This window comes from Plectropomus leopardus, chromosome 12 (genome assembly GCF_026936395.1).
Source record: "Plectropomus leopardus strain MGB_pleo_1.0 chromosome 12, ASM2693639v1, whole genome shotgun sequence".
NCBI lineage: Eukaryota > Metazoa > Chordata > Actinopteri > Perciformes > Serranidae > Plectropomus > Plectropomus leopardus.
Genome location: NC_142187.1, coordinates 33501438 through 33522987, shown reverse-complemented (window position 1 = coordinate 33522987; position 21550 = coordinate 33501438). Strand labels below are relative to the sequence as shown.

The 21550-nt window shown below is 36.2% G+C and overlaps 3 protein-coding genes across 5 annotated transcripts; 2 read left to right on the top strand and 1 right to left on the bottom strand.

Annotated features, from left to right (window-relative positions):
* The first annotated feature begins 34 nt into the window (after window positions 1-34).
* On the top strand, window positions 35-1544 carry LOC121966875 (NADH dehydrogenase [ubiquinone] 1 beta subcomplex subunit 3-like). The gene is made up of 3 exons (XM_042516946.2): window positions 35-121; window positions 1081-1209; window positions 1307-1544. Exons 2-3 carry the CDS (start codon window positions 1082-1084, stop codon window positions 1458-1460), a joined length of 282 nt encoding a protein of 93 aa, XP_042372880.1. The 5' UTR covers window positions 35-121; window position 1081; the 3' UTR covers window positions 1461-1544.
* A 753-nt stretch (window positions 1545-2297) lies between these two features.
* Window positions 2298-9923, bottom strand: LOC121951478 (UDP-glucuronosyltransferase 1A1-like). The gene is made up of 9 exons (XM_042497810.2): window positions 8926-9923; window positions 8064-8127; window positions 6964-7112; window positions 6314-6441; window positions 5517-5610; window positions 5198-5323; window positions 5020-5107; window positions 4121-4340; window positions 2298-2674 (listed from the first exon to the last, which is right to left on the bottom strand). The coding sequence occupies exons 1-9, from the start codon at window positions 9439-9441 to the stop codon at window positions 2404-2406; spliced, it is 1656 nt and encodes a 551-aa protein (XP_042353744.2). The 5' UTR covers window positions 9442-9923; the 3' UTR covers window positions 2298-2403.
* A 4395-nt stretch (window positions 9924-14318) lies between these two features.
* Window positions 14319-19484, top strand: LOC121951479 (uncharacterized). Of its 3 annotated transcripts, none has more exons than XM_042497811.2 (6): window positions 14319-14477; window positions 15918-15998; window positions 16740-17209; window positions 17900-17975; window positions 18562-18669; window positions 18762-19484. In XM_042497811.2, the coding sequence occupies exons 1-6, from the start codon at window positions 14440-14442 to the stop codon at window positions 19129-19131; spliced, it is 1143 nt and encodes a 380-aa protein (XP_042353745.2). In that variant the 5' UTR covers window positions 14319-14439; the 3' UTR covers window positions 19132-19484. The 3 variants fall into 3 exon arrangements, with proteins under 3 accessions (XP_042353745.2, XP_042353746.2, XP_087942012.1); XM_042497812.2 differs by having other exon boundaries at window positions 14417-14533; XM_088085886.1 differs by having other exon boundaries at window positions 14461-14527.
* The last annotated feature ends 2066 nt before the right edge of the window (window positions 19485-21550 follow it).

The following is a 21550-nucleotide window of genomic DNA, read 5'->3' as shown; positions in this document are numbered from 1 at the left end:
TATTCGGTCAAATCGCGCTTTGATATTTTGCCCCAAATCCCATGCCGTAGTTTTGCCGTAAAACGACGTCAGCCGTCGTAAACCTTTAGTCCAGCAACAGAGGTCACAACAAGCCGCTCAGGTACAGCGTGTTTTTCTCTTAAATTTAATATTACATCGCGGAATTATCTTTTATTCCTCTTTTATAGTGGCCGACAACATTATCTCAACACAGATGAAGGAGTCGATAATACGCATTTTAACAAATAATGTGATTTTATTTATCTATCGAGCGAACTTAGCTAGCAGTGAGCTAACTTAATGCTAGCTGTCTGTTAGCTTCGCTACACGACAGCTGTTTGTTTACACTTTTAATCAATATTTACATGAATTATCCTCGAAAATATATTTTATTTCAGGTAGACAAGTTAGCGAAGTATTAAATGATGTTGAGTGGATGAATATTTATTGTTATTTATCGTTTAAAACGCGGTAAATGTTCAGTAATAATGAGCTTTAGCAGGTTTAATGTCGACAAGTTTGTTTATTTTGACATTAATACACATTTATTAAAAATACATGTTTATTGTGGGTTGACAGATTATCGGCCTGGCCGAATATTGGGGTTGATATTTGGCATTTTGTTGATGATCTGTATCGTTATTTTATTTTAGTGATCGCCGATAAAATGAATCAATTTAAAAGTGCAAAGAAAGTCGGCATGTTGGGAACTTTTACTTTGTAAAAGCTATTATATATTTATTTTCTTATTTAAATTTTCACTTGACTTTTTTTAAGAAAAAATGTGATGTTGAAAGTTTCAGTTTTTATTAAACATTTGTTAAAAGCATTTAAACAAAGTTTTGTGTCGGAGTTTGTGATATTCCAGATTCTACATTTAAAAAAACCAATTGTCTTTTACATTTTAAATGTATATCGGTACTAAATATCAGTTATTGGTCTCATGAAATACTAAGAATCAGTATCGGCCCCAAAAACCAATTTCGGTCAACCTTTAATATTGATTATGAGAGGCTCTAATTGAGGTGTTTATTAGTTACAATTGTGTATAAGCGCGTCTCTGTCTCTCTCTGTCTCCAGCATGGGAGGTGACCACGGCCACAACAAGACGCCCCTGCCTGACTGGCGGCAGTGGAAGTCGGAGGGAACGCCACTGGAGTTCACACAGCAGAGGCTGGCAGCCAGGGGCCTCAAGGACCCGTGGGCTCGGTCAGTATTTCTGCCTAACTGAGATGTAGCCGATATCAAAGTAAGTGTTTTCTCTGACCGTGCGCCGTGTCTTTGTCTCCTGTCACTCTGCGCGCAGTAACGAGGCGTGGAGGTTCTCCGGCGGCTTCGCTCGTGCTGTGACTCTGTCTGATGTGCTGCTGAAAGGATTCAAGTGGGGCTTTGCTGCCTTCACTGTGGCTCTGGCTGTAGAGTACGCCCTGTTCCCCCCAAAGAAGGGCGGCCACCATTAATCCTCATCGAAGTCCCTTCAGACCATAATGGAGTCTAATAATAATATTCTGTATTTTCTGTTTATTAAATGTTTTTTTTGATCACTTCCCCTCGCTTGCCTCATTTTTTGTACACCCCATCACCTCTTTAAATCATAAAAAAATAACTTTTTTTTTCAACCTGGACCCTGTTTTATTTTTTTTCTTTCTAATTGACTTAATGCAACAACAGTTTTTCTACCTAGTCCAGCACTGAGCGAAACCGCCGCAGCCAGCAGCAGAAAAAAGCACAAGCGTAGGAAGTATTCAGGTCCTTTACTTAAGTAAAAGTACTTCAACCACACAGTAAAAGTTAAAGTCCTGCATTGAAAATGAAACTTAAGTGAAAGTAAGAATAATCCGGAAAATGTACCCAAAGCAGAAAAATCCAAAAACTAAAACAGAAAAAAAAAAGAAAATGACTTAAATGTTTATCAAAACCATTTTCAGTCAGTCACCTGGTTGATTAATTTTCTAGATGATCAAATAAAATCTCAACAAATCTTACACACTGTATTGATTGCTAATTATCCTGATATTTTAAATTATGTTAGAGAATTATAATTTTTAAGCATGTTTCCAAGTCATTTCCTTTTTGTAATTTTTTCCCCTTTTTTAAGTAATTTTCAGGTAATTTTCTTGTACTTTTTTACTATTTTATTGCTAATTTTTGGGTAATTTCTTATGTTGCTCATTGCCTTCTTCCAGTGTTTTTGACAGAAATCAAACCTATTTGCTCAGGTTTCAAAGGGTTAATGCAATTTTAGAAGCTGTTGTTCTCGTTAGTCACTTAGACAAAAACACAGGAGAACAAAAGGGTCCAGGCTGAAAAAACTGAAGTTACTCTTTAATATTTTAATGACGATGATGGCTTTTATCCCCGAACATCAGTGTGCTGAGATGAAGGGGTTAATGTGTCACCAGGTCAGTCCTGCTTTCTCTTCCTGCTCAGTTTGCAGCAGCAGAGTTTCAAACATTTTACAGTCAGTACAATAAAAACCAGCACCACAGTAGCCAGCAGCAGCATCACGTCCAGGCAGAAGTACTGGAACCAGTTCAGGTCGTGGACCGCAGATCTGAGATGTTTTGCACCTTTGTGCCGCATCACAAACTCCGTCCAGTACACCGAGAGGTCGAGTGGGTCGTTGGGTCGGTCCTTATGGAGCGCCGACAGCTGCTGTATGTTCTCTTTATACCTGAATACAAACAGGTGAAGAATAAAACATACCGTAAAACTTTAAATAAAAGCCCAGTTTCGGTTAAACGCGACACATTTTGACAAATAAAGGCCGGTCTCTGTTCGAGGATCGCTCTGGTTCACATGCGGTTCATTTTTAAGGAAGTTCTGGTTGTTGGCGGCCTGCTGGAGTTAATGTTAGTTAGCTGCTTAGATGATGCATAAAATATGTATATATGTTTAAACTTATGTCAATGTGGACTTAATACACACACAATGTTAGCTTAGTAAGATTCTCCAAAATTCAGTCATTTAGTTAATTTTACTGAAACCGTGAGCACCAAAGAAGACGGTATTATCTGCAGAGTCAGTAAGAGAGACGCAAAATAGAGATTATAGATAATAGAAAAAAATTTGTAAAAAATGTTCAGTGAACTATTTTCATAATTATATATTTCAAATTATTTCACAGAAATATTGTTATTTGTTTGTTTGGGTTTTTTGGCAGATTTTCAGGTAATTTCTCGCTTACATCAGGGTCATTTCTTCTATTTTTACTTAGTAACGTCTTCACATGTTATTGAAAAAAAGCCACTTTGCTCAGGTCAGAATGGACATGAGACACACGTGATTAGTTTGGTCAAATTCTCCACAATTCAATCATTCAGTTCATTTTACTGAAACCGTGAGCACCAAAGACGACGGTATTATCGGCAAAATAAACCAGGGCGACGCAAAAAAAAAAAGATCAGTAGAAGACTATTTTTTAAAAAGCTGGGGAAAATGACCAGCAAATTTTATTATATATAGATATATATATATATATATATATATATATATATATATATATATATATATATATATATATAATTTAATTTATTTTACAGAATTATTATAATTTAAAAAAAATTTTTTTGCAAATTTTCTCTGACTTTTCACAGATTTCTCACTAACTTCTGGGTCAGGTCTTCTATTGTTGCTCAATACTTTCTTCACATGTTTTTGAATAAAATAAAGCCAATTTGGTCTCAAAAGGTTAAATAAATAATTTGATTATATTTCCATCTTTGCGGGGCAACAGTTTTGTCTGAAAGGAATTTAAAGCCGGTCCCATAAAGACACCTGTGCAAAATAAAAGCCTGTTAAGTTCAATGATTTAAGCAAATAATAGTATAATAATGATAATACTAATTTCAGTTTACGGTATATAAATTATAAATATTTAAAAAATGTTTAAACATTTAATATAAACAACTGCTCGATGTCACTCTCTCTTATCGGTAATATTTACTTCAATTATCCTGCTTTTCTTCGCTACCAAGAAAAGTCAAATTTCATACATTCATTGTCAATTTTTAGAGTAGAAAAACTTTTTAAAAAATATTTTGATCATCAGCAGCACCGACATCACCGACATTTAAGAAAAACCTTTTTACTGACCGAACAGACGTTACAACCCTCTCACCTGGTGTCATTGATGACCTCATTCAGCGCCTGAAGAAGACTTTCTGTTGTGATCGAAAAAATATCCAACACCACTCCGGCCTTTCTGCTCGCCAGCTTCGCCGCGTTGTCAGGCTGGTCCCCCGTGATTGGCATCATCACCATGGGAACAGCATGACACAGTCCCTCAAATAGACCATGTGAGCCAGCGTGAGTGATGAAAGCCCGAGCTGAGGGATGAGCTGAAACAAAAAGATGATTTAAATAGCAACAAAAAAATAAATAAATAATATGCAGATAAATACAGAGTAAATACAAAAGAATAAGCATATATTGAAAAAAATCCAGTAAAGGCCAAATGCTAAATAAGATAAAGAAATAAATATACAAGAAACTAAATAGGTATTGAAATAATACAAAAATAAATACCATATTATATATAGAAATAAATATATAAGTAAATAAATTAAGAGAGCAATAAATCAATGAAAGAATAAATAAATGGTACAATAAAGACAGGATTTTTAAATGCATAAATTAAGAAATAAATACAAAGGTCATGACCTCCCACCTCATAAACATGCCAACATAGAAAAACATGAATAAATAAATTAACAAATACAGCTATATAAAAATGGAGAAGTACATTTTAGATTTTTAGGTGTTGTTTTATTTTGAACATATTTATTTATTTATTCATGCATTTATTTTAGGCTATTTTCTGTATTTATTTTTTCTATCCTTCCATATTTATTTAGTCGTTTTTATATTAATGTTTTAATGTATTTATTTATTTATTCCTGTATTTATTTATTTATTTATTTAATGATACTTAAGAGATTTTTTTGTCCTCCATAGATGTTAGGTCAGTTTTTAGCCGTGCTAAAGTATTTCAGGATGTGTTTCAGTGGATTTACAGACCTAGCAGGTCATTCTGAGGCACCCATTTCATCAGCTTCACATTTTCGGGGATGCTGTCGGGAACCTGCCCAGTGTACCTCCATATTACCTATGAACAGAAGGCATTTATTGCTTTGTGATTAACTGACGCAGGACTTAAAATGCATCTTGGCATCTGTTGATAAATATATTCCCGCACCTTCTGTGGAATCTGTCTGAAGGCTTCCAGGAAGACGGAGGTCGTCTCCACAGGCATCTCTGACACCATGGTGCCCAGAGTGAACACCACAAAGCCGTGTCCTCCCGACAGCCACGTCTCCAAATCCTGGAAAAACAAAAACAAATAGAGCCAGGCATTCATCTGCGGTTTTCTATCTTTCTCTCTGTCTCCACGGATTAAAAGCAGTGCGATAATATGAAAAGGAAGTAATAGATAATTAATTCATTAATTAGTGCAAATTACGTTAATTCATTGCTTTTAGCTTAAAAGGAATCAGAAACAGACAGGCTTCGCTTACTTGCGGCAGAGGATTTCTCACGTTGCAGTTGATGCCACCAACTAGTACAAAGTTAGGCATGAGAGGCCGCGGGAACTCCAGTGTGAAGTCTATCCTGTAAACACAACATCATATCATTTACCTGAATATGAGGCAGAGAATCTAGGTCTTTTTTATTTATTTATTAAGTATTTTCACATAGACGGATGTGGTTTGTTTATGGAGGATGAAAAATGACTTAATTATCAATAAATAAATTTAGGAATAAATAAATACTGAAATCAATGAATGAAAGTATAAATAGGTACAAAAATAAACAAATATGGGAATTAATACATAGATTATCAGTAAAATAAATAAATGCTGAAATAAATATAGAAATGAATAACATGAGAATAAAGAGATAAATGCGTAATTGAATAAATATTTTGGAATAAATAAATGAATACGGAAATAAAGAAATAAAAGAAAAAGTAAATGCCAAAATAAATACCGGAATAAACCGATATTTAAAAAAAAAATAAAAAATTATAAATATCAATAAAATATGCAAATAAATAGATACATGCATAAATAAAATATGCAGGAAAAAATAATTACAAAAAGTTGAGAAAAAAAAATTCTTTATTCATGCATTTAAAAAAAATCTGTAAATTAATCTGTAAATAAATCTGCATTTATTAATACTTTTATTTATTCATTTCCATATTTTTTTCTGTATTAAATTTTATATGTATTTATATATCGATACTCGAGCCATTTTTCATTCTCCATAATTCTTCTCTTAAATATCAATTTATAACCTTTGTACGCGTTACCTCAGCAGCCAGATATCAGAGTCCGACAGCACTTCAGCTATGCCCACTTTCTCTCCCAGGAACTGATGGGCTATGTGGTCAAAGTGCCAGTACAGCAGCCGGCACAGCAGCGGCTCCAGTAAAGCCACCTGTATGTCAGAGGCATCACAGAGCAATAAAACTTTATTATTATATTTATTATATATTTAATATATTTATTATAAGTGAGGTGAAGGTGCTTGGCTGTAGAGTTCTGCTGTTTAGGTTAAATTTTAACAGTGATTGAATTGTGCTCCAGCACCAACATGTCGGATACCGCCGGTGTGAAATGAAATTGATTTTGCTCTTGAAAATGACTTTTTTTTTTTTTTTTTTTTACAAAAATACAATTTTCCAGATTTTTGTCTGAAATGTTTTTTTTATGAAAATGCACAAATTAAATTAATCTGTACTCTCCACATCTCAGCCTTTCACACCCTCAGGTAATGAAAAACAAACAAAAAGAAATGATCAGTTATCGGTATCTTATCAGCCAGGAGAAGCTGGAAATTATTGGTTTATCGGTATCGGTTGAAATAATTATTTTTGTGCATCACTGCTAATAACATTGGAAAAGAGTTCATTTTACAGAATAAAACCAGCCGTCCTTCACGCATGCACCAGGTGCTCACCAAAGTGTTAAACGTCCTCTCCTTGAAGCTCATTTTGTCTGTGTATCTGGTGAAGAAGCGAGGCACGAACGAGGGCGGCGAGGGGCAGCCTGCAGCCTTCATATCCAACGAGCACGGGATCCCCCTCAGCAGATTGATGGTGGGGAGACCTGAAAATGATTTTATGAATGATTCAAAAAACTATTATCATCTATGAACAGCCCCGAACCATCACCACTGTATCCCGCAACAGAAGAACAGAACTGAAACTGAAAAGTACAGCATCAATAAATGAATAAGTAATAATAATAATAATTAGAATAAGAATAATTAGATAAAATGAATAAATAAATAACTGTAAAAAAAAAAAAAAACGTTGTTGTTTTACAGGAAAAAATGACAGCTGTGGTTGTCAGAGTAATTCTGTAGAAAATACAACTTTCCAGAACAACCTGTACATTTTACAATTTAAAATAGTTTTAATCATAACATTTTAAAACAAAAAAAATTACGCTGTCCATTTGGAAAAGAAAAAATAAAATTTCTGCATTTCCATCATTAGTTACATTTTGTGTAAAGATCCTCAAATTAAATTCATAATTGAAAATGTACATATTAGAAAGTGGTAATTACTTTTCTTTCAATTTTAAAAAGCTGTTATGGACACGAAAAAATAAGTTTTTTTGTTAGTGTCTTAATATTTATGCCCATCTGTGAAGCATAACATGAATTTGTAAAATGTGATACGATTTCTCTCACTAAAAAAATCCACCTTACAAAAATCCTTATTTTTAAATCCTTATCGTTTTGTAATTTTAAAAGAATTGTACTATTTTTTTGTGTTACAGTTTTTTTGTGTTTAAACTAAAGTAATCAGTAAATTCTACAAAGCAGTGTCGAAAAAAACTAGAAAGTGGGACCATTGTGTTCAATCCAAAATAATGTGGCAGGCTGTGCTGTTGACATATGACAGAGAGGGATTCATAAATGCATTAAAAATGACAGTCAGACAGTTTTTTTGCAGTTTCAGAAAATACAGCACCTCCTTAAACCAGCTCACATGTCGGCAGAACTGAGAATTAAATGTGCAGACGCGTAAGAGCTGAAAGAGATGGACTCACCTAATTTACGAGCTATCAGTGAGCCGGTGGGCACCATGGGGTCAGTCAGGACGGCATCAAACTTCTGCAGAGTGAAAAAGTTTGCATATTTGCATAACTTTGCATATTAACATTTTACAGAGAGAGAGGAGACTGACCTGGTGCTATATTTGCACCCCCAATTAAGCCTCTGTAACCTGAGAAAATTTGCTTTTTTGTCTTTTCTTTTTTTTTCCAAAAACACAGGATGAAGTTACATGTTATGAGTTACAAGAAAATTACCTGAAATTTACCCCAAAAAAATGGACAGGAATAAAGGTTAAAAAAAAGTATCTACAAATATATTCATAAAAAAAAAATAAATTAGTAAAAGGTGACTTTTAAGGAAATTATCTAAACATTAGTTTTATAAAAGAGGGCAGAATGATCAGAAAATTAGTTTTAAAAAAGTACATTAAATTATATTTATGATAATCTGACATGTACAGTTATGTCACAGAAAAATATTTTAAAAATCTAGAAAATAAATACTATTTCCAGCATCTATTAGGTCATTTTCTCACTTGTTTTGTTGTTGTTGTTTAAACAATTTGTTGTGCTTATTTATAGGTAATTTTCTTGCAACTTTTTGTAAATACATTTTTTTAATTTAATTTAATTTATTTTTATTTTTTGCTATTTTTTGGGCCATGACTTTTTGAAATTTCTTGTTGCCCTTTCCCCATGTTTTTGAAAAATAAAGTAAAGAAATCAAACTAGTATGCTTAGATTTCAATGAGTTAAAGAAAAGCATGCACAAATGTCTAAACGAATGTCTCACAAATGTACTATAATAACTGTAATAGTTTTATTGAACTTTGTTAGATTTTACACCTGCACTCACCTGCTGAGCCAGGTGTGAGATCACGCTGTCATTGAACAGCAGGCTCTCGGCCGTGGTGTGGATAAAGCCCGTAATCCTCTGAATGTGTGAGAAGCGTTTCCTGATCTTCTCCATGAAAGACTGAGCAGATTTCTGCAATACCTCCTTGTTCGAGGACAACACAGAATCGACATAATCCTTGTCGTAAGGAACAGGATATGCCACGGTGTCGTAGTGTTTCCCTGGACCCATCCGTATGCTGACCTCCGGTATCACCACTGTGACCCGGTGCCCACGCCGACCCATTTCCTGGACGATGGCCTTCATGCCCACCCAGTGACTCCCATCCATGGGCACCACCAGCAAGTTTCCCAGAAAGCCTGGAGAGGCAGTTTCAGCTGCAGGAGTGCTTTCTGTTTGCACTTTCTTCTCTGGTATGTTTTCCACCACAGAGTCCCTCGTCTTCTCCTCTGCAGCAGCTCTCACCTGCATTTCCATGTTTAGCAGCAGGAACACAAACACGGCAGCTTTCCACATTGTTTGCTTTCCTCTGAGTTCAACAAAGACAGAAAGTGAGGCAAAAACAACAAGAAAACGTCCCCGTCTCTGTGTTTTCTAGACGACCCCAGCCTGTCAGGATCCTCTGTCTGGGCTGTTGAAATTCCTCTGTGAATTTGTGTGTTCAAAGTCCTCGTTTTTACAGGAGCGACTGCCACAGGCAGCCAGTGATTGAATTACTGTGTTATTACTGCAGTCCATATACATGAAAAAGCACACAATCACAGCTGATACCACCTCTGACGGACTGGGATAAAGTTCAGCGAAGGAAAAGGTAGCATTCTGCAGGAGATTATGGATTTCTGGTGCATTTTTAGGGACTGTTAATCATTTGTAAGGGTGGAGGGGTGGTGCAAAAAGGGGGAGGCATTAAAAAAAGCACTAGGGAGGTTAAATGAAAATGTAATCTTTCTGAAATTTTATTTTATTCTACCTTTTGGTATTTTTTTTTTCTTTGCATATGTAGGCCTAAGGGTGTGTGTTGCACTGTTTTATATATTGTTTTATGTATTGGTATGTTTTTCTTTACCCCCCCCCAAAAAAATTATTTTTTAAATTACTGTAATTTGTATTTATTTTATTGCATTTTTTCCAAGGTTAAATCTGCACACATTTAAAGCTAAACTACCATTTTTGTTGTTATGTATGAGAGGGGAGGGGATGGTGCCAAAAGGTGAAGGCATGTTAAATTATTTTATAAGCACTGGGGAGAGACTCATGTTTTTTATTTTAGGCTTAAGGGAGTGACACACAAGTTTAAATGGTAGGATTTTGTATTTATTTTATGGCATGTTTTCTTTAAAAATCACCAAAATTACACCATTTATCATAGCTGCGGAAAAAAGGAAGTTATTGTTGGAGAAATTTTTGAGCGTCAAACATCTTCTTTCCTGCATTGTGGTATTTTTTGTGCACCAATTTTTGCCTTTTTCTGCATCAGTTTATAATGTGAATGTCTTTAACTTTGTCTTCTGCTACTTTCATGCTTTTACTTGCACATTGCAAATATTCGGAGAAAGTGTCCCCTTTGTCCACCCTGATATCTACGCCTTTGACAAATAGTATTTAATCTGGGCATGAATCCACATATTCAGGTCCCAAACTTGACATGTACTTGCACAAATATTTGATATATATTTTTTCATGCCACATGAAAATATGGCCTATCAAGTACACTATGCAGTTTAAACCCTTTTCCCTGGAGAGACAATGACCGTTCTCACAAAGTGTCTGGAGACATGAAACTGAAACTCTTGTAAGGAGAAGTTTAAGTCCTCAACTATTATGTTGGCAAATATGTGCCGATCAAGCCTGTTTCTCTGGATTTCTTAGTTGGCCTGTCAGAGCATGTAAAGGCAGTGTGGATGGGGGAGGGGATCAGCAGTCAACAAGTTTCTGGTAATTTGATCACTTTGAAACTCTATGGAAAGTATGAACAACTTAAATGCAACATCAGCTGCATCATTATGTGATGTTGTGGCCCTTTCTTGTAAGAGGTCGAAATGAAGCTCTAAACCCGTAATAATTTTCGTGTATTAAAGCTTTTCTTTTATTTCATAATCGACATTTTGACTTGTAGGTAAAATTACAGGTGTTGGAGTGGCCCACTAGTAAATAGAATTAAGCCATGATTTAATTTATAGTTGGCACCTGTGCTTTTTAAACTGTGATTACATCAACACATTAAATTAACTTGTGTTTCGTCAGTTTACATACAGAAAACTTTGAGTCAGGTTGTATCCCTGTCAATGACAATTTTAACATATGTTGCTGGAGTAGCTATGTGATTTACACATGTAGAGAGACACAAATTTACCAAGAAAGAGACAAAAATGACCAAAATAGACAAAAAATTATCTTAGAGGAAAAAAACAACTACGGGAAGAGGAAAAACAATTACAAAGAGACACAAAATGACCAAGGAAGAGAAAAAAATGATCTGAAGTTTAGACACAAAATGACCAAAAAAGACAAACTTTTACCACAGAAACACAAAATTACTACAAACAAATCAAAAAGAGATACAAAATGACCTCAAGTAGACACAAAACGACATAAAAAAAAGACAAAAAGGACACAAAATGATCTAGAAAAGACAAAAAAATTACCTCAAGTAGACACAAAATGACTACACAAAGAGGCAAAACAACTACAAAGAGACACAAAATGACCAAGAAAAATACAAACAAGAAAAAACAGCTGGAAGCAGTTTAGAATAGCCCGCCAAGACACGCCATAGCAAAGAAAGTTGCAAAAAAAGCCCAAAACAGCATCATTTGGCATGTCGAAAAATTGACCAAAAATCCAAGGGTAAAGTAAGGCAAAAATGTCAAAATTTGACATGTCCTAAAAACTGTTGAAAACAGCTGGAAGCACCTTAGAATAGCCTACGAATACACGCCATAGCGAACAAAAGTTGCAAAAAGAGCCAAAAACAGACTTCAAGACACAAAAGGTAAAACAACCATAAAGTTTCCGTTACTGTAATGACCAATCAGAGTATTTGCAGATTTATTCAGGCTTTCGTGTAGAAGATGATGGAAAAATTGTGATACTGTGGATGTAAATGAAAACCATTTGATATATTCAAAATATTGATGATACCGAAATTACATCACAATTTAACCTGCTCTGTCAAACATATCTGGTCTCAACAGAACAAAAACAAGCCCAAAATCCTGTCAGCTGTGCACCTTCAAACACAAGCAGTGAACTTCTGCAATGAGCAACAGCAGAACAACCACCGATATCGGTGACAAATGGTAGCAGAACAACAATTCTACAATCTAACAGTTTGCCCATCCAAAATCTCTTCAAAAAATCAAAATAATTGTGTTCATTAACTGGAAAAAGATTTTTCAGACCCTTGTTCTAACTCAATATTTCTATTTTGCTCCAGTGTACAATGTGTTGAGCTTAACCCTAACGATAATTTTATGTAACATTCCCATCTACCTAGTTAACAAGTTTTGCCCAGATGTCCTTCTGTGTTCGTGAATCGATGTCTCTCTGACCGGGCTGGGAATCAGTCTTAAAATGTCATCAAACATTTACCAGATACTGTCCAAAAATCTAGTCTGGCCAACACGGTGCATGCACTTAATTTGGGCATATCCTTCATCTGTTGCCACTATTATTCCTGGATAGAGCTCCCTATCATATGTCAGGACACACAGTTTTCCTGTAAATAATAATAAGTAAATAAATAGTTCCAATAAATTAAGAAAAGTTTGTTTACAGACAAAACTTCATACTTTCGTCAACGCTGTTACCCTAGAAATGGTAACAGGGTTGATGAGAAATGTTATCAGCAGCCATTACTAGCCGTGTGGTAAATCTCAGTCTTAATATTTAGAATAAAACGCATTAATGAGTGATGAAAGGACAATTGAGGCTTTATATAATGTTAGGTTTTATGTGATAGTTTGACTTTTTTTACTCTAGTAAAAGTAGAAACATCATTATGAGGGAAAGGTCGATTTTCACAGTTTTTTGCACAGAAAAAGTGTTTAAAACTCTTTAAAAACAAAATAATAAAATATGGATGGGTTTTATGTCTTAAGACATTTCATGGAAACTACATTGCGAAATATTTTGTTTATTTTTTGTTTATGTAGATTTACAGGGGAAAATGTTAAGCCTGCACACTTAGCTACTTCACGCCACATAAATTTGTTGAAGACAATGTTTCGATCCTTTTTTCCCTCATGAAGGTTGTTTTTTGAGAGCCTTGCAACTGTGTGATGTGCATATCCTTTTTTCAACTTATTTAGATTCACAGACCAGTTTTAGTTCGGGGACATAAAATGGCATGTTTTGGTAAATGACCCATAGACTGGTGAAGTAATGCGTCCTAAAACACGGAAGTTTGTTAGCTTTTTTTGCACTTCTGGTTCCCTCGTCTCAAAGTCTCTGGGTTTTTTGAATGGGTTTTTGGTAAAATGCCTTAAATAAGGTCTGCGGTAATGACAGACTAAAGATATTTAGACGTTTAGTTCTGCAACATAAAATACATCAGTATAAACCAGATTTTTGAACTTGTAAGGTTTTACTCGTCTTAAAAAAGGTATTGGCAACTGGCTAAACTGGACTATAGTGTTTGTCGGGGATGTCAGACGTCCATCTTTACAGCTTTACAGAGTTCTGCTCAAACTTGTAGATTTATTTGTTTATAATATTTTTCATTTGTGTTTTAACATGTTTTTACCGTGTTTGTAGATGTGTTGTTTAAGTCGTGAGATCGCGATGTAGTTCATGTGTAGCCTAACAATAGCTTTTTGCTTCCAGCGATTTCATTTACGCTCCAAAACACACAAAAATGGTGTTCATCTGTGAAGATTATCACGCTGAACAAAAAGCGTAAGTGTCATAAACTTGTGTTCGTCACAGAGCTTATTTTTGGTGATAACCGCAAATCCCATTTAAAAATCCAATAAGGGTTTTGACGAGGGAACCAGTGCGGTGCTAACTTCCTGCCTGGCTTACAAAAATACGTCATCCCTTCACCAGCTTGGATGTATTATAGCGAAATAGCGGGGGTGGCGGGGGCCTAAATATCGGTGCCCAGGGGCCCATTGTCTCAGTATCCGCCCATGAACAGACAAATAAAATACCAATTTCATCATTCACAGCATAATAGCACAACAACTTATGTTTAAATGAGAGTAAATGACGAGTCCAAACTGCTATTTTCTTTATTAAACCTGTTTAAATGACGTCGTTTGAATTTCTGGTCACTTTTGGCGGTTTCTATCGTTCAGACTGTTTTTTTGTCCAGTTGGCGGCGCCATTTTTGTATCTCTGTCAAAACAGAAGAAGAAGCAACGAGCCACTTCCGCCTCTTCCGCCGCGCGCATCTTGAACGTTGGTCGGCCTCGAGCTCAGCACGGCACGGCGCGAGCCCACGAGCCCACGAGCCCGTGTGTAAACAAGTAAGCGCATAAACGCAGTTTTGTCGACGCTGTTAAAAACGGTAAAATGCCGCATCGTGTCGGCTGTGAGCGGCCGGAGAAGCAGTAAGTGTTAACGTGTCAGCCGAGCTTCAGCGCTGCTGATGTCCGCACCGGTAACGGTCAGATTTTTTATGTTTTACGGTATTTTAGTCCGGTTATCTCAGCCAAGATGCTAACATTAGCTAAATAAACAGCAGCGTAACTGTGATCTGGACGTTTTCAGGATGGCACCGTCAGGGCTTTTCATCGTTACCTGTGTGAAAAAAGCTGCTGTCTGATCAGATTCACTGACACACAGCAAACTGATTCAGCTGCTGTCTCTCTGGTTTCAGGAAAATACAACTTTACCTGTTTATAAGTCTGTAATCTTCTGCTTTTGATTGGGACAATTTTAGGTGGTTGTTTGAAAGGCGTTTGATGCTTTTAGGTTGTAGGAAGCCGTATTAGAAATACATGTTATGAATGATTTTATCTGTCTATCTATCTATCTATCTATCTATCTATCTATCTATCTATCTATCTATCTGTCTCTATTATATACTGTATGCATTTGTGTGTATGTATGTATATGTATATCAATCCTTTATTCCAGACTCAGGGTCCATATAAAAACATTAAAAGACAATACATCACATACAGTAAACAGAGTAAAATCATATCATAAAAATAGTTAAATCAATGCCAACAAAGAGACACCTGCACCAGTGTCTCCACAGCTGGGACTGGTGATGGTTGTGCGATACCTTATGTCGGATAGAGCTGCTATTTTTTCATCCTCAGAGCCACCAAGCTGCCAGATACATTTAAACATGAGGTTTCGGGTATTAACTCCTGCAGACACAAACATTTCACTGGCGCTTCACCACGAGGTTTATTATATATTATTCATATTCTCATGGTGCTTTCATAAGCCACCTGCAATCTCTGTAAAGTTGTCTCTTTGTACTTAGACCACAGGTGGGCAGTATAAAGTGGTGTACAATACGCCCTGAACAAAGATACTTCACTTCATTTTAACACATACCGTATACAAAGCATATATATATGTGTGTGTGTGTGTGTGTGTGTGTGTGTGTGTGTGTGTGTGGAAACAATACTTTGAAAAACAAGTTTCTACACTCCCCAACCATATCTGTGGCAAAGCAGTTGAATTCAAAACAAGCCTGGACTGATGGTCTGTGTAGTTTTATTTTTCCTTGACAAACTTTATTGAATAACAAAAGAGCTGAATGGAAATTAAATAAATAGAAAGCAAAACAATAGGTTAATCTTTGCTCTAATGACACTTTTGAGTAACAAAAAACACAACAAAATCTAAACTATGAGACAGTAAGACAAATAAATTCAGGTCATATCTGTTTTGACATAGAAAAAAAGCTTCTGTGTGACACAGGAAATAAATATAAAAACTAATAAAAGCAACAAATAAAACTAGTAAAAATGCTGATTTAACACTGCTGAACATTGAGGTCATTAAAATATCACATCTTTTTGTGTCTACAGGCCTGCAGCTGACCGTGAGCATGAGACAGATGGCTCGCAGGCTGTCACTCATTCATTGAGCCTCTGCGTAGAATATTACAGGTGAGACAACAAGAACTTTTCAGCACGTGATTTTAGTCAAATTGTGAAATCAGATAAAGCTGCTTTTAGTCTACTAGCCAGCAAAATCAACCCAGAAATATCTAGTTTTATGTTATAAATGTATAGTTTGGGTCCTCAGTATTGACAAACTGCCGGATGCTAACTTGCATTAGTTGAGCAATTTGCTTAAGTTTGCATACGAGTAATTGCATATATTAATGTTACTTCAGCAGCTGCTGGGCCAATTTTGATTTTATCTTGGTGGTTTTGGTGGTTGTTGAAGATGCTGAATCAATTTATGAATTATACAATTTCTGACAGATGTGAAGTTATGTCACTTATCCAAGTGTCCTTTAAAAACTCAAAATTGGATAAAAATTGAAATCAGCCCAACTGCAGGTAAAATATGCAGACTTGTGGTTTTAAAAAAAAAAATTTTTTGCAAATATATAAAATGGATTCAGCATCCTCAATAACCCCAACAACCAGCAAGGTGATGTCCAAATTAGCCAAGCAGCTGCTGAATTACTGTCACTATATGCAGTTATGCAATTTTGTGCAAATTAGGTAAATTATGCAAATTGCCCAACATGTACAAGTTAGCATCCGGTAGTTTTTTAATGCTGCGGACTCATACTGTACGTAGAGAACATAAAACTTTACTCAACATTTGGGGGTTCACTGTAGGGGACCATAAGCTGGTAAACAAACTTTTTTTCAGCGGTCGTCTCTGTTGCTCAGGTCATTCGAGTATCGTCTGCAGTGGAAAACGCCCATGTATCCCAAACGTTCCTCCAGACTTTCAGAGGCCTCCAGGAAGAGCGTGCAGAGGAGCCCCAGCCCAAACGAAGATGTTATCCAGCGCAGGGTTAGGGCTAAAAGACAGAGGACAGGGCTGGAGAGGACGAGAGAGGACGACAGGGTAGTCACAGATGAGGGGAAGGACCGCGACATCATCGACATCATCAACAGCACGCACGATGCAAAAGAGGAGGATGAAGGGTTTGTCAAGGTGGCCGATGAAGGAGTGTACGAGTCGGATGATGATCGCCACTCTGTCACCAGCAGCATCGCCTCTGGTCCTTCCCTCCTTCACCATGCCTCTCCGAAGACGCTGAGGTCCTCACGTGTCCTGTGCTCGGCCTGCAAGACTGTCCAGCAGAGGGCGAAGAGGATGAAAGCTCCGATCAAAGACAAACTGTTCAACAACGGTGAGTGCACTCATTCTTTGTTTTAGCAGCAGAAGATGAAAATACTACTACTACTACATTTTCTCTTGATCCTGCCACATCTTCGCGGTCTGTTGCATTCAGTCCAAACCCCACACAACTTTTCCTGATGTTGATAAGTGCTTCTCTATCGGAGAAAAGTCGTGCTTCAGCAGAAGGGGCCATGGTGTCGAAAGAAAAGAAAAATAGCAAAATATAACAAAAAAGTAGCAAGGATTTGAGGAGCTACAGGCTGCTGCATCTACATGCATTGCTGTCGCCATAGATATAGATTGTTGTATGTATATTAAGATATGAATTTATATAGATAGATATAGATATATATCAAGAGCGATGGGATATCACACAATACAAGGGGGCTATGTGGGAATTCTACAAGTGAAGAATTGTCCTTATCAGGGAGGCAGTATAAAGCTGATCCTGATCAGTTAAAAAAGTAGTATTAACAGTGTTAATTATGAATATTAACATTTTTTAAAATCATTTTAGTTTCCATGTCAACTACCCCTTTAAAGCAGAGAAAAAACACTTTTCCAAAGTCTGTGTCATCACCAAATGTACTCTAGTTTTCAGTTCTGCATTGTAGTAACTGCAGCGTGTGGAATAGTCTGTAGAGTCTGTATTCATTGCACAGATGCTAACGTGTTCAGCCTCTCTCGGTTTGTTCCTCAGATCCCAAATCCCTGACATGTGACCAGTGGCTCCTGATCAAGAACTGGAGGCCGAGGAGGCGGCCTAGTGCCAGAGGGTAAGACAGCTGCTTATAACAGTACTACATTCAGCTTCATTATTTGACAGTAGCTGTTTTATTTAACTTTTTTGTAACTTTTTTGTTTATTCAGTAACTCTTTTATTTTACTAGTTAACCCTTTGAGACCCAGGCATTTTGGTTTGATTTCTTTCAAAAACATGGGGAAAACTTAACAAGACATGGCCCAACAACTAGACCGAAATTAGGGGGGAGGTTTACAAGAAAGTTACCTGAAAATGAGAAGAAAAAAGTGTGAAGAACAAGAACAAAAAAGAAAGAAAATGATGCAGAAAGACGATGAATTTTTTTTAAAGTACTTTTTCTTAGGTAACATAATGTAGAATACATAAAATAAGAAAAATATTAATATAGTTTTTCAAGAAAACCGATTTCGATCCAGGTTTCACAGGGTTAACATTAGTTTAAAGGTCATTTAAAAATATTGCGATATAAACTGTGTATCGCGATAATATTTTAAAGCCGTATCGCCCAGCCCGAGATCAGAACCGTGTACCGACTGTTAGACCTGCAGCCACTCAGCCACCTGTGAGCTCACTGTAACCGCAGCTTTCTGTTTTGTCAGGCGGCTTTTGATCCACCTTCAGCTGGTTAAAGAAAGACTTCAGATGAAGAAAAGAAGACGAGAGAGAGACTCACCAGCCTGCTCCAGGCCGCACGCTTTCCTTCAGAGGTAATGCATCCGTACACAAAACACTCGTTTCCTGCAGCGGACGAGCAGATCGACATACAAAATTACTTGAACGTGGTGCGTTTTCGTGTCAGAAACCTCAGACGTGTCAGAGTGCCGGTGAAAAAGGGGAGGAAGAAGAACAGGAGGAAGAGGACAAGAGACGGCTCAAAGAGTCCTCGCGTTGCTAAGCAGCAGCGTCTCCATGGCAACACTCACAGCCGACACATCAGCGATACTAGCGTCGATATGAGCGTCCCTCGCCCAGCCAGCGGCAGTCCAGGTTTTCAGGGTCTTAGCGATCGAGAAATTAACAGTCAAGCAGACACAGATGTGACTGTTGAGTTTAATGACACCCGGGATGACGGTACGCCGCGACAGGCTCCGCCAAAGAAGAGGGGCGGATTCAGAGACTTGCTCGTCCAGTTGCGAGGCAACAGCACGATCGTCAGAGAAACACGTTAGTGAGGTGACTCCGAGTCTTCTTTAAGCTACAGTTTAATGTTTGCAGTATTCAGAGGAGTTTTCACGCGCTGATGTAGCTCGTAGCGTTTACCTGGAGTCACATTCCCGTCTGAGTTCACAGCAAAATACTGCTGCAGTTCTGCGTACGTGCATGCTATTTATTATTTATCTTGAGTTTCAAAAAAGCATCATTTAATAAGACGACTGTGAATAAATGTGTTTTTTAAAATTCTGTCCAAAAAACCCACAAATATTCACATGAAACTGTAATTTAAGTTGTTTCTCTGATATGAGATATCAGATTATCTGAAAATCAACTTTAAACTGAATAAAACTATAAAATTTTTTCTGAAGATGTTTCCCAGCAGAACACAAACGCACCGTCTTTTCAAATCCACGTCTGATAATTAAACTTTCTTCAGGCTTGATGAATTCTCTGAGTTTCCGCTCCATGAGTTCATTTTCTGCCAAAAAAAAGGGGAGAAAAATCTTAAAGTAAGAAATTTTTACGAGCAGTGTTTCTAATAAATGAGCTACAGTGGCAGAGGAAGTTTAAATGTGAACCAGGGTAACATAAATAAAGTGGATTTTAAGGAACCGTCATGATTTTGCAGATGATGATGATGATGATGATGATGGTGGGGGGGGGTTCAGGACTGAACCAGCTTCAGTTTGGTGTCTGATTAAAGTCTATTTAGTTTTGTGCAGAGTTATTAATTAATAAATCATATATACATAGCTGAGTCTCATCCATATGTGCCCGTATGTTTTACAAATTTTTGATACTCCAGAGGGAAAGTTACCCTTTAGTCTAAACCGACTGTCTTAGAATAACTTGTGATGTTTAAGTCGTGTAATTTAAAAAATAAAGAATAGATTAGAACAAAAATATTAATTAAAAAAACAGAAATAAGTATGACGAAAAGGTGAATGAGTACTGGTGTTTGAGCCATTCTCTAAAAGTCCACATGGTGGCGCTGCGTATTTGAATTAGCATGACAGTTACAGTGTCTTAGCTCTGTGTCATAGTGTAAATAATGTAATAAATAGGTACATTAAAAGATAAAACGAAAATAAATAAAAGAATAATTAAATATGTAAATAATAAAAATAAATTAAGAGGTTAGGACACCCTATTATTGAGATTAATATGGAAATAAATGCATAAATAAATACAATTTGATGCTTAAAATGGACTTAAATTAAAATGAAATTATTTCTACAACCTCATTTATTCATGTAGTTCATTCCTGTATTCATTTCAAAACAGGCATCTGTTTTGGATCACTTTGATGAGGATAAACCAGGAAAAGGTCTTTTCACACAGCTGTTATTTTTTTTTGCTGATAACGGTGAACGCAGAGGAAGGGTGAGAAAACATGAGAGAGATAAGAGACTGAGAGTTCAGTCTCGTTGTTGTTGATTTTTGGGATTAATGTTTTGAGAGAGGACGGGGATTTAGAGTCAGAACTGCCTGCGTCAGGACAGGAAGAGTCTGCTGGCCGACGATATTACACACATAGATGTAGAATATAGTTTTAGAATAAAAGTATTAAGTTGTATTGAAATGAATGAAATAATTTCAGAATGGAAGTTTTATTTTGCTTCTGTTGCCTTTAAATGGAGTCTGGTGGGTTTGGCGAAGGCGATTTTGGGGCTTTTTCGTGTTAAAATCAGGATCTTACTCTTTAACAAAAAAAGTCTATCTCTGTAGGGATCCTTTTATATGTTTTCAGACACCTATAATAATAATCTGAGCCTGTCAGTGGCAAAACCAAACATTTTTGTGGACCTAAATTAATGGTGCTGAAACAGGGAAAGCTGTATTTTACTCATTCAAAGACAAAGTGAGCATTAATCTGTTTTGGCAAGTCTAAAATTACACCAGAATATAGCTCCATAGCAGTTACATCACTAGTTTAAATAAAAAGTTCAGTCTTCAGTCCTCTGGCTTTAGGAAAAAGAGAAGAAAAGACGGTTCTTTAGGCCTTTGTTTCCTTTCTATTTTAAATATTTTTTTAATAGAAAAAGAAAATTAAGTGGCATTTCTATTCTTTACATTCCATTTCTGACCCCGAAAACAAAAATAGCTAGTTTTATATTTTTCATTTTTGGATTTTTGAAATGAAATTAATTTTTTTTTCTCTTATTCAGAAAGGAAAATTCAAAGACCAAATTGTAGACAGACCTATAATTTTGTAAAATTGAATTCCTTTTATTAATATTATTATTACTATTACTATTATTATTGTTAAAGCCAAGGAAAAACTATTCTTATACTCAGGATTACATATTTAAAATTATGTTACAGATTTATTATAGTTTAAGCACTTTTTCCACGTCATTTCTTCTTTTTATTATTATTATTATTATAATTATTATTATTATTGTTATTATTGTGTATGGTATTGAGCCTGTC

What these genes read in the sequence shown, in the direction of transcription:
- LOC121966875 (XM_042516946.2), top strand. Translation starts at nt 1,082, where the DNA reads ATGGGAGGTGACCACGGCCACAACAAGACGCCCCTGCCTGACTGGCGG. An exon ending in CTCAAGGACCCGTGGGCTCG is followed by an intron (nt 1,210 to 1,306) that starts GTCAGTATTTCT and finishes CTCTGCGCGCAG; the next exon opens with TAACGAGGCGTGGAGGTTCT.
- LOC121951478 (XM_042497810.2), bottom strand. Translation starts at nt 9,441, where the DNA reads ATGTGGAAAGCTGCCGTGTTTGTGTTCCTGCTGCTAAACATGGAAATG. An exon ending in AGAGGACGTTTAACACTTTG is followed by an intron (nt 6,442 to 6,963) that starts GTGAGCACCTGG and finishes TCTGACATACAG; the next exon opens with GTGGCTTTACTGGAGCCGCT. An exon ending in GCCTCAGAATGACCTGCTAG is followed by an intron (nt 4,341 to 5,019) that starts GTCTGTAAATCC and finishes TTTTTGTTTCAG; the next exon opens with CTCATCCCTCAGCTCGGGCT.
- LOC121951479 (XM_042497811.2), top strand. Translation starts at nt 14,440, where the DNA reads ATGCCGCATCGTGTCGGCTGTGAGCGGCCGGAGAAGCA. An exon ending in AGACAAACTGTTCAACAACG is followed by an intron (nt 17,210 to 17,899) that starts GTGAGTGCACTC and finishes TTTGTTCCTCAG; the next exon opens with ATCCCAAATCCCTGACATGT. An exon ending in AGGCGGCCTAGTGCCAGAGG is followed by an intron (nt 17,976 to 18,561) that starts GTAAGACAGCTG and finishes CTGTTTTGTCAG; the next exon opens with GCGGCTTTTGATCCACCTTC.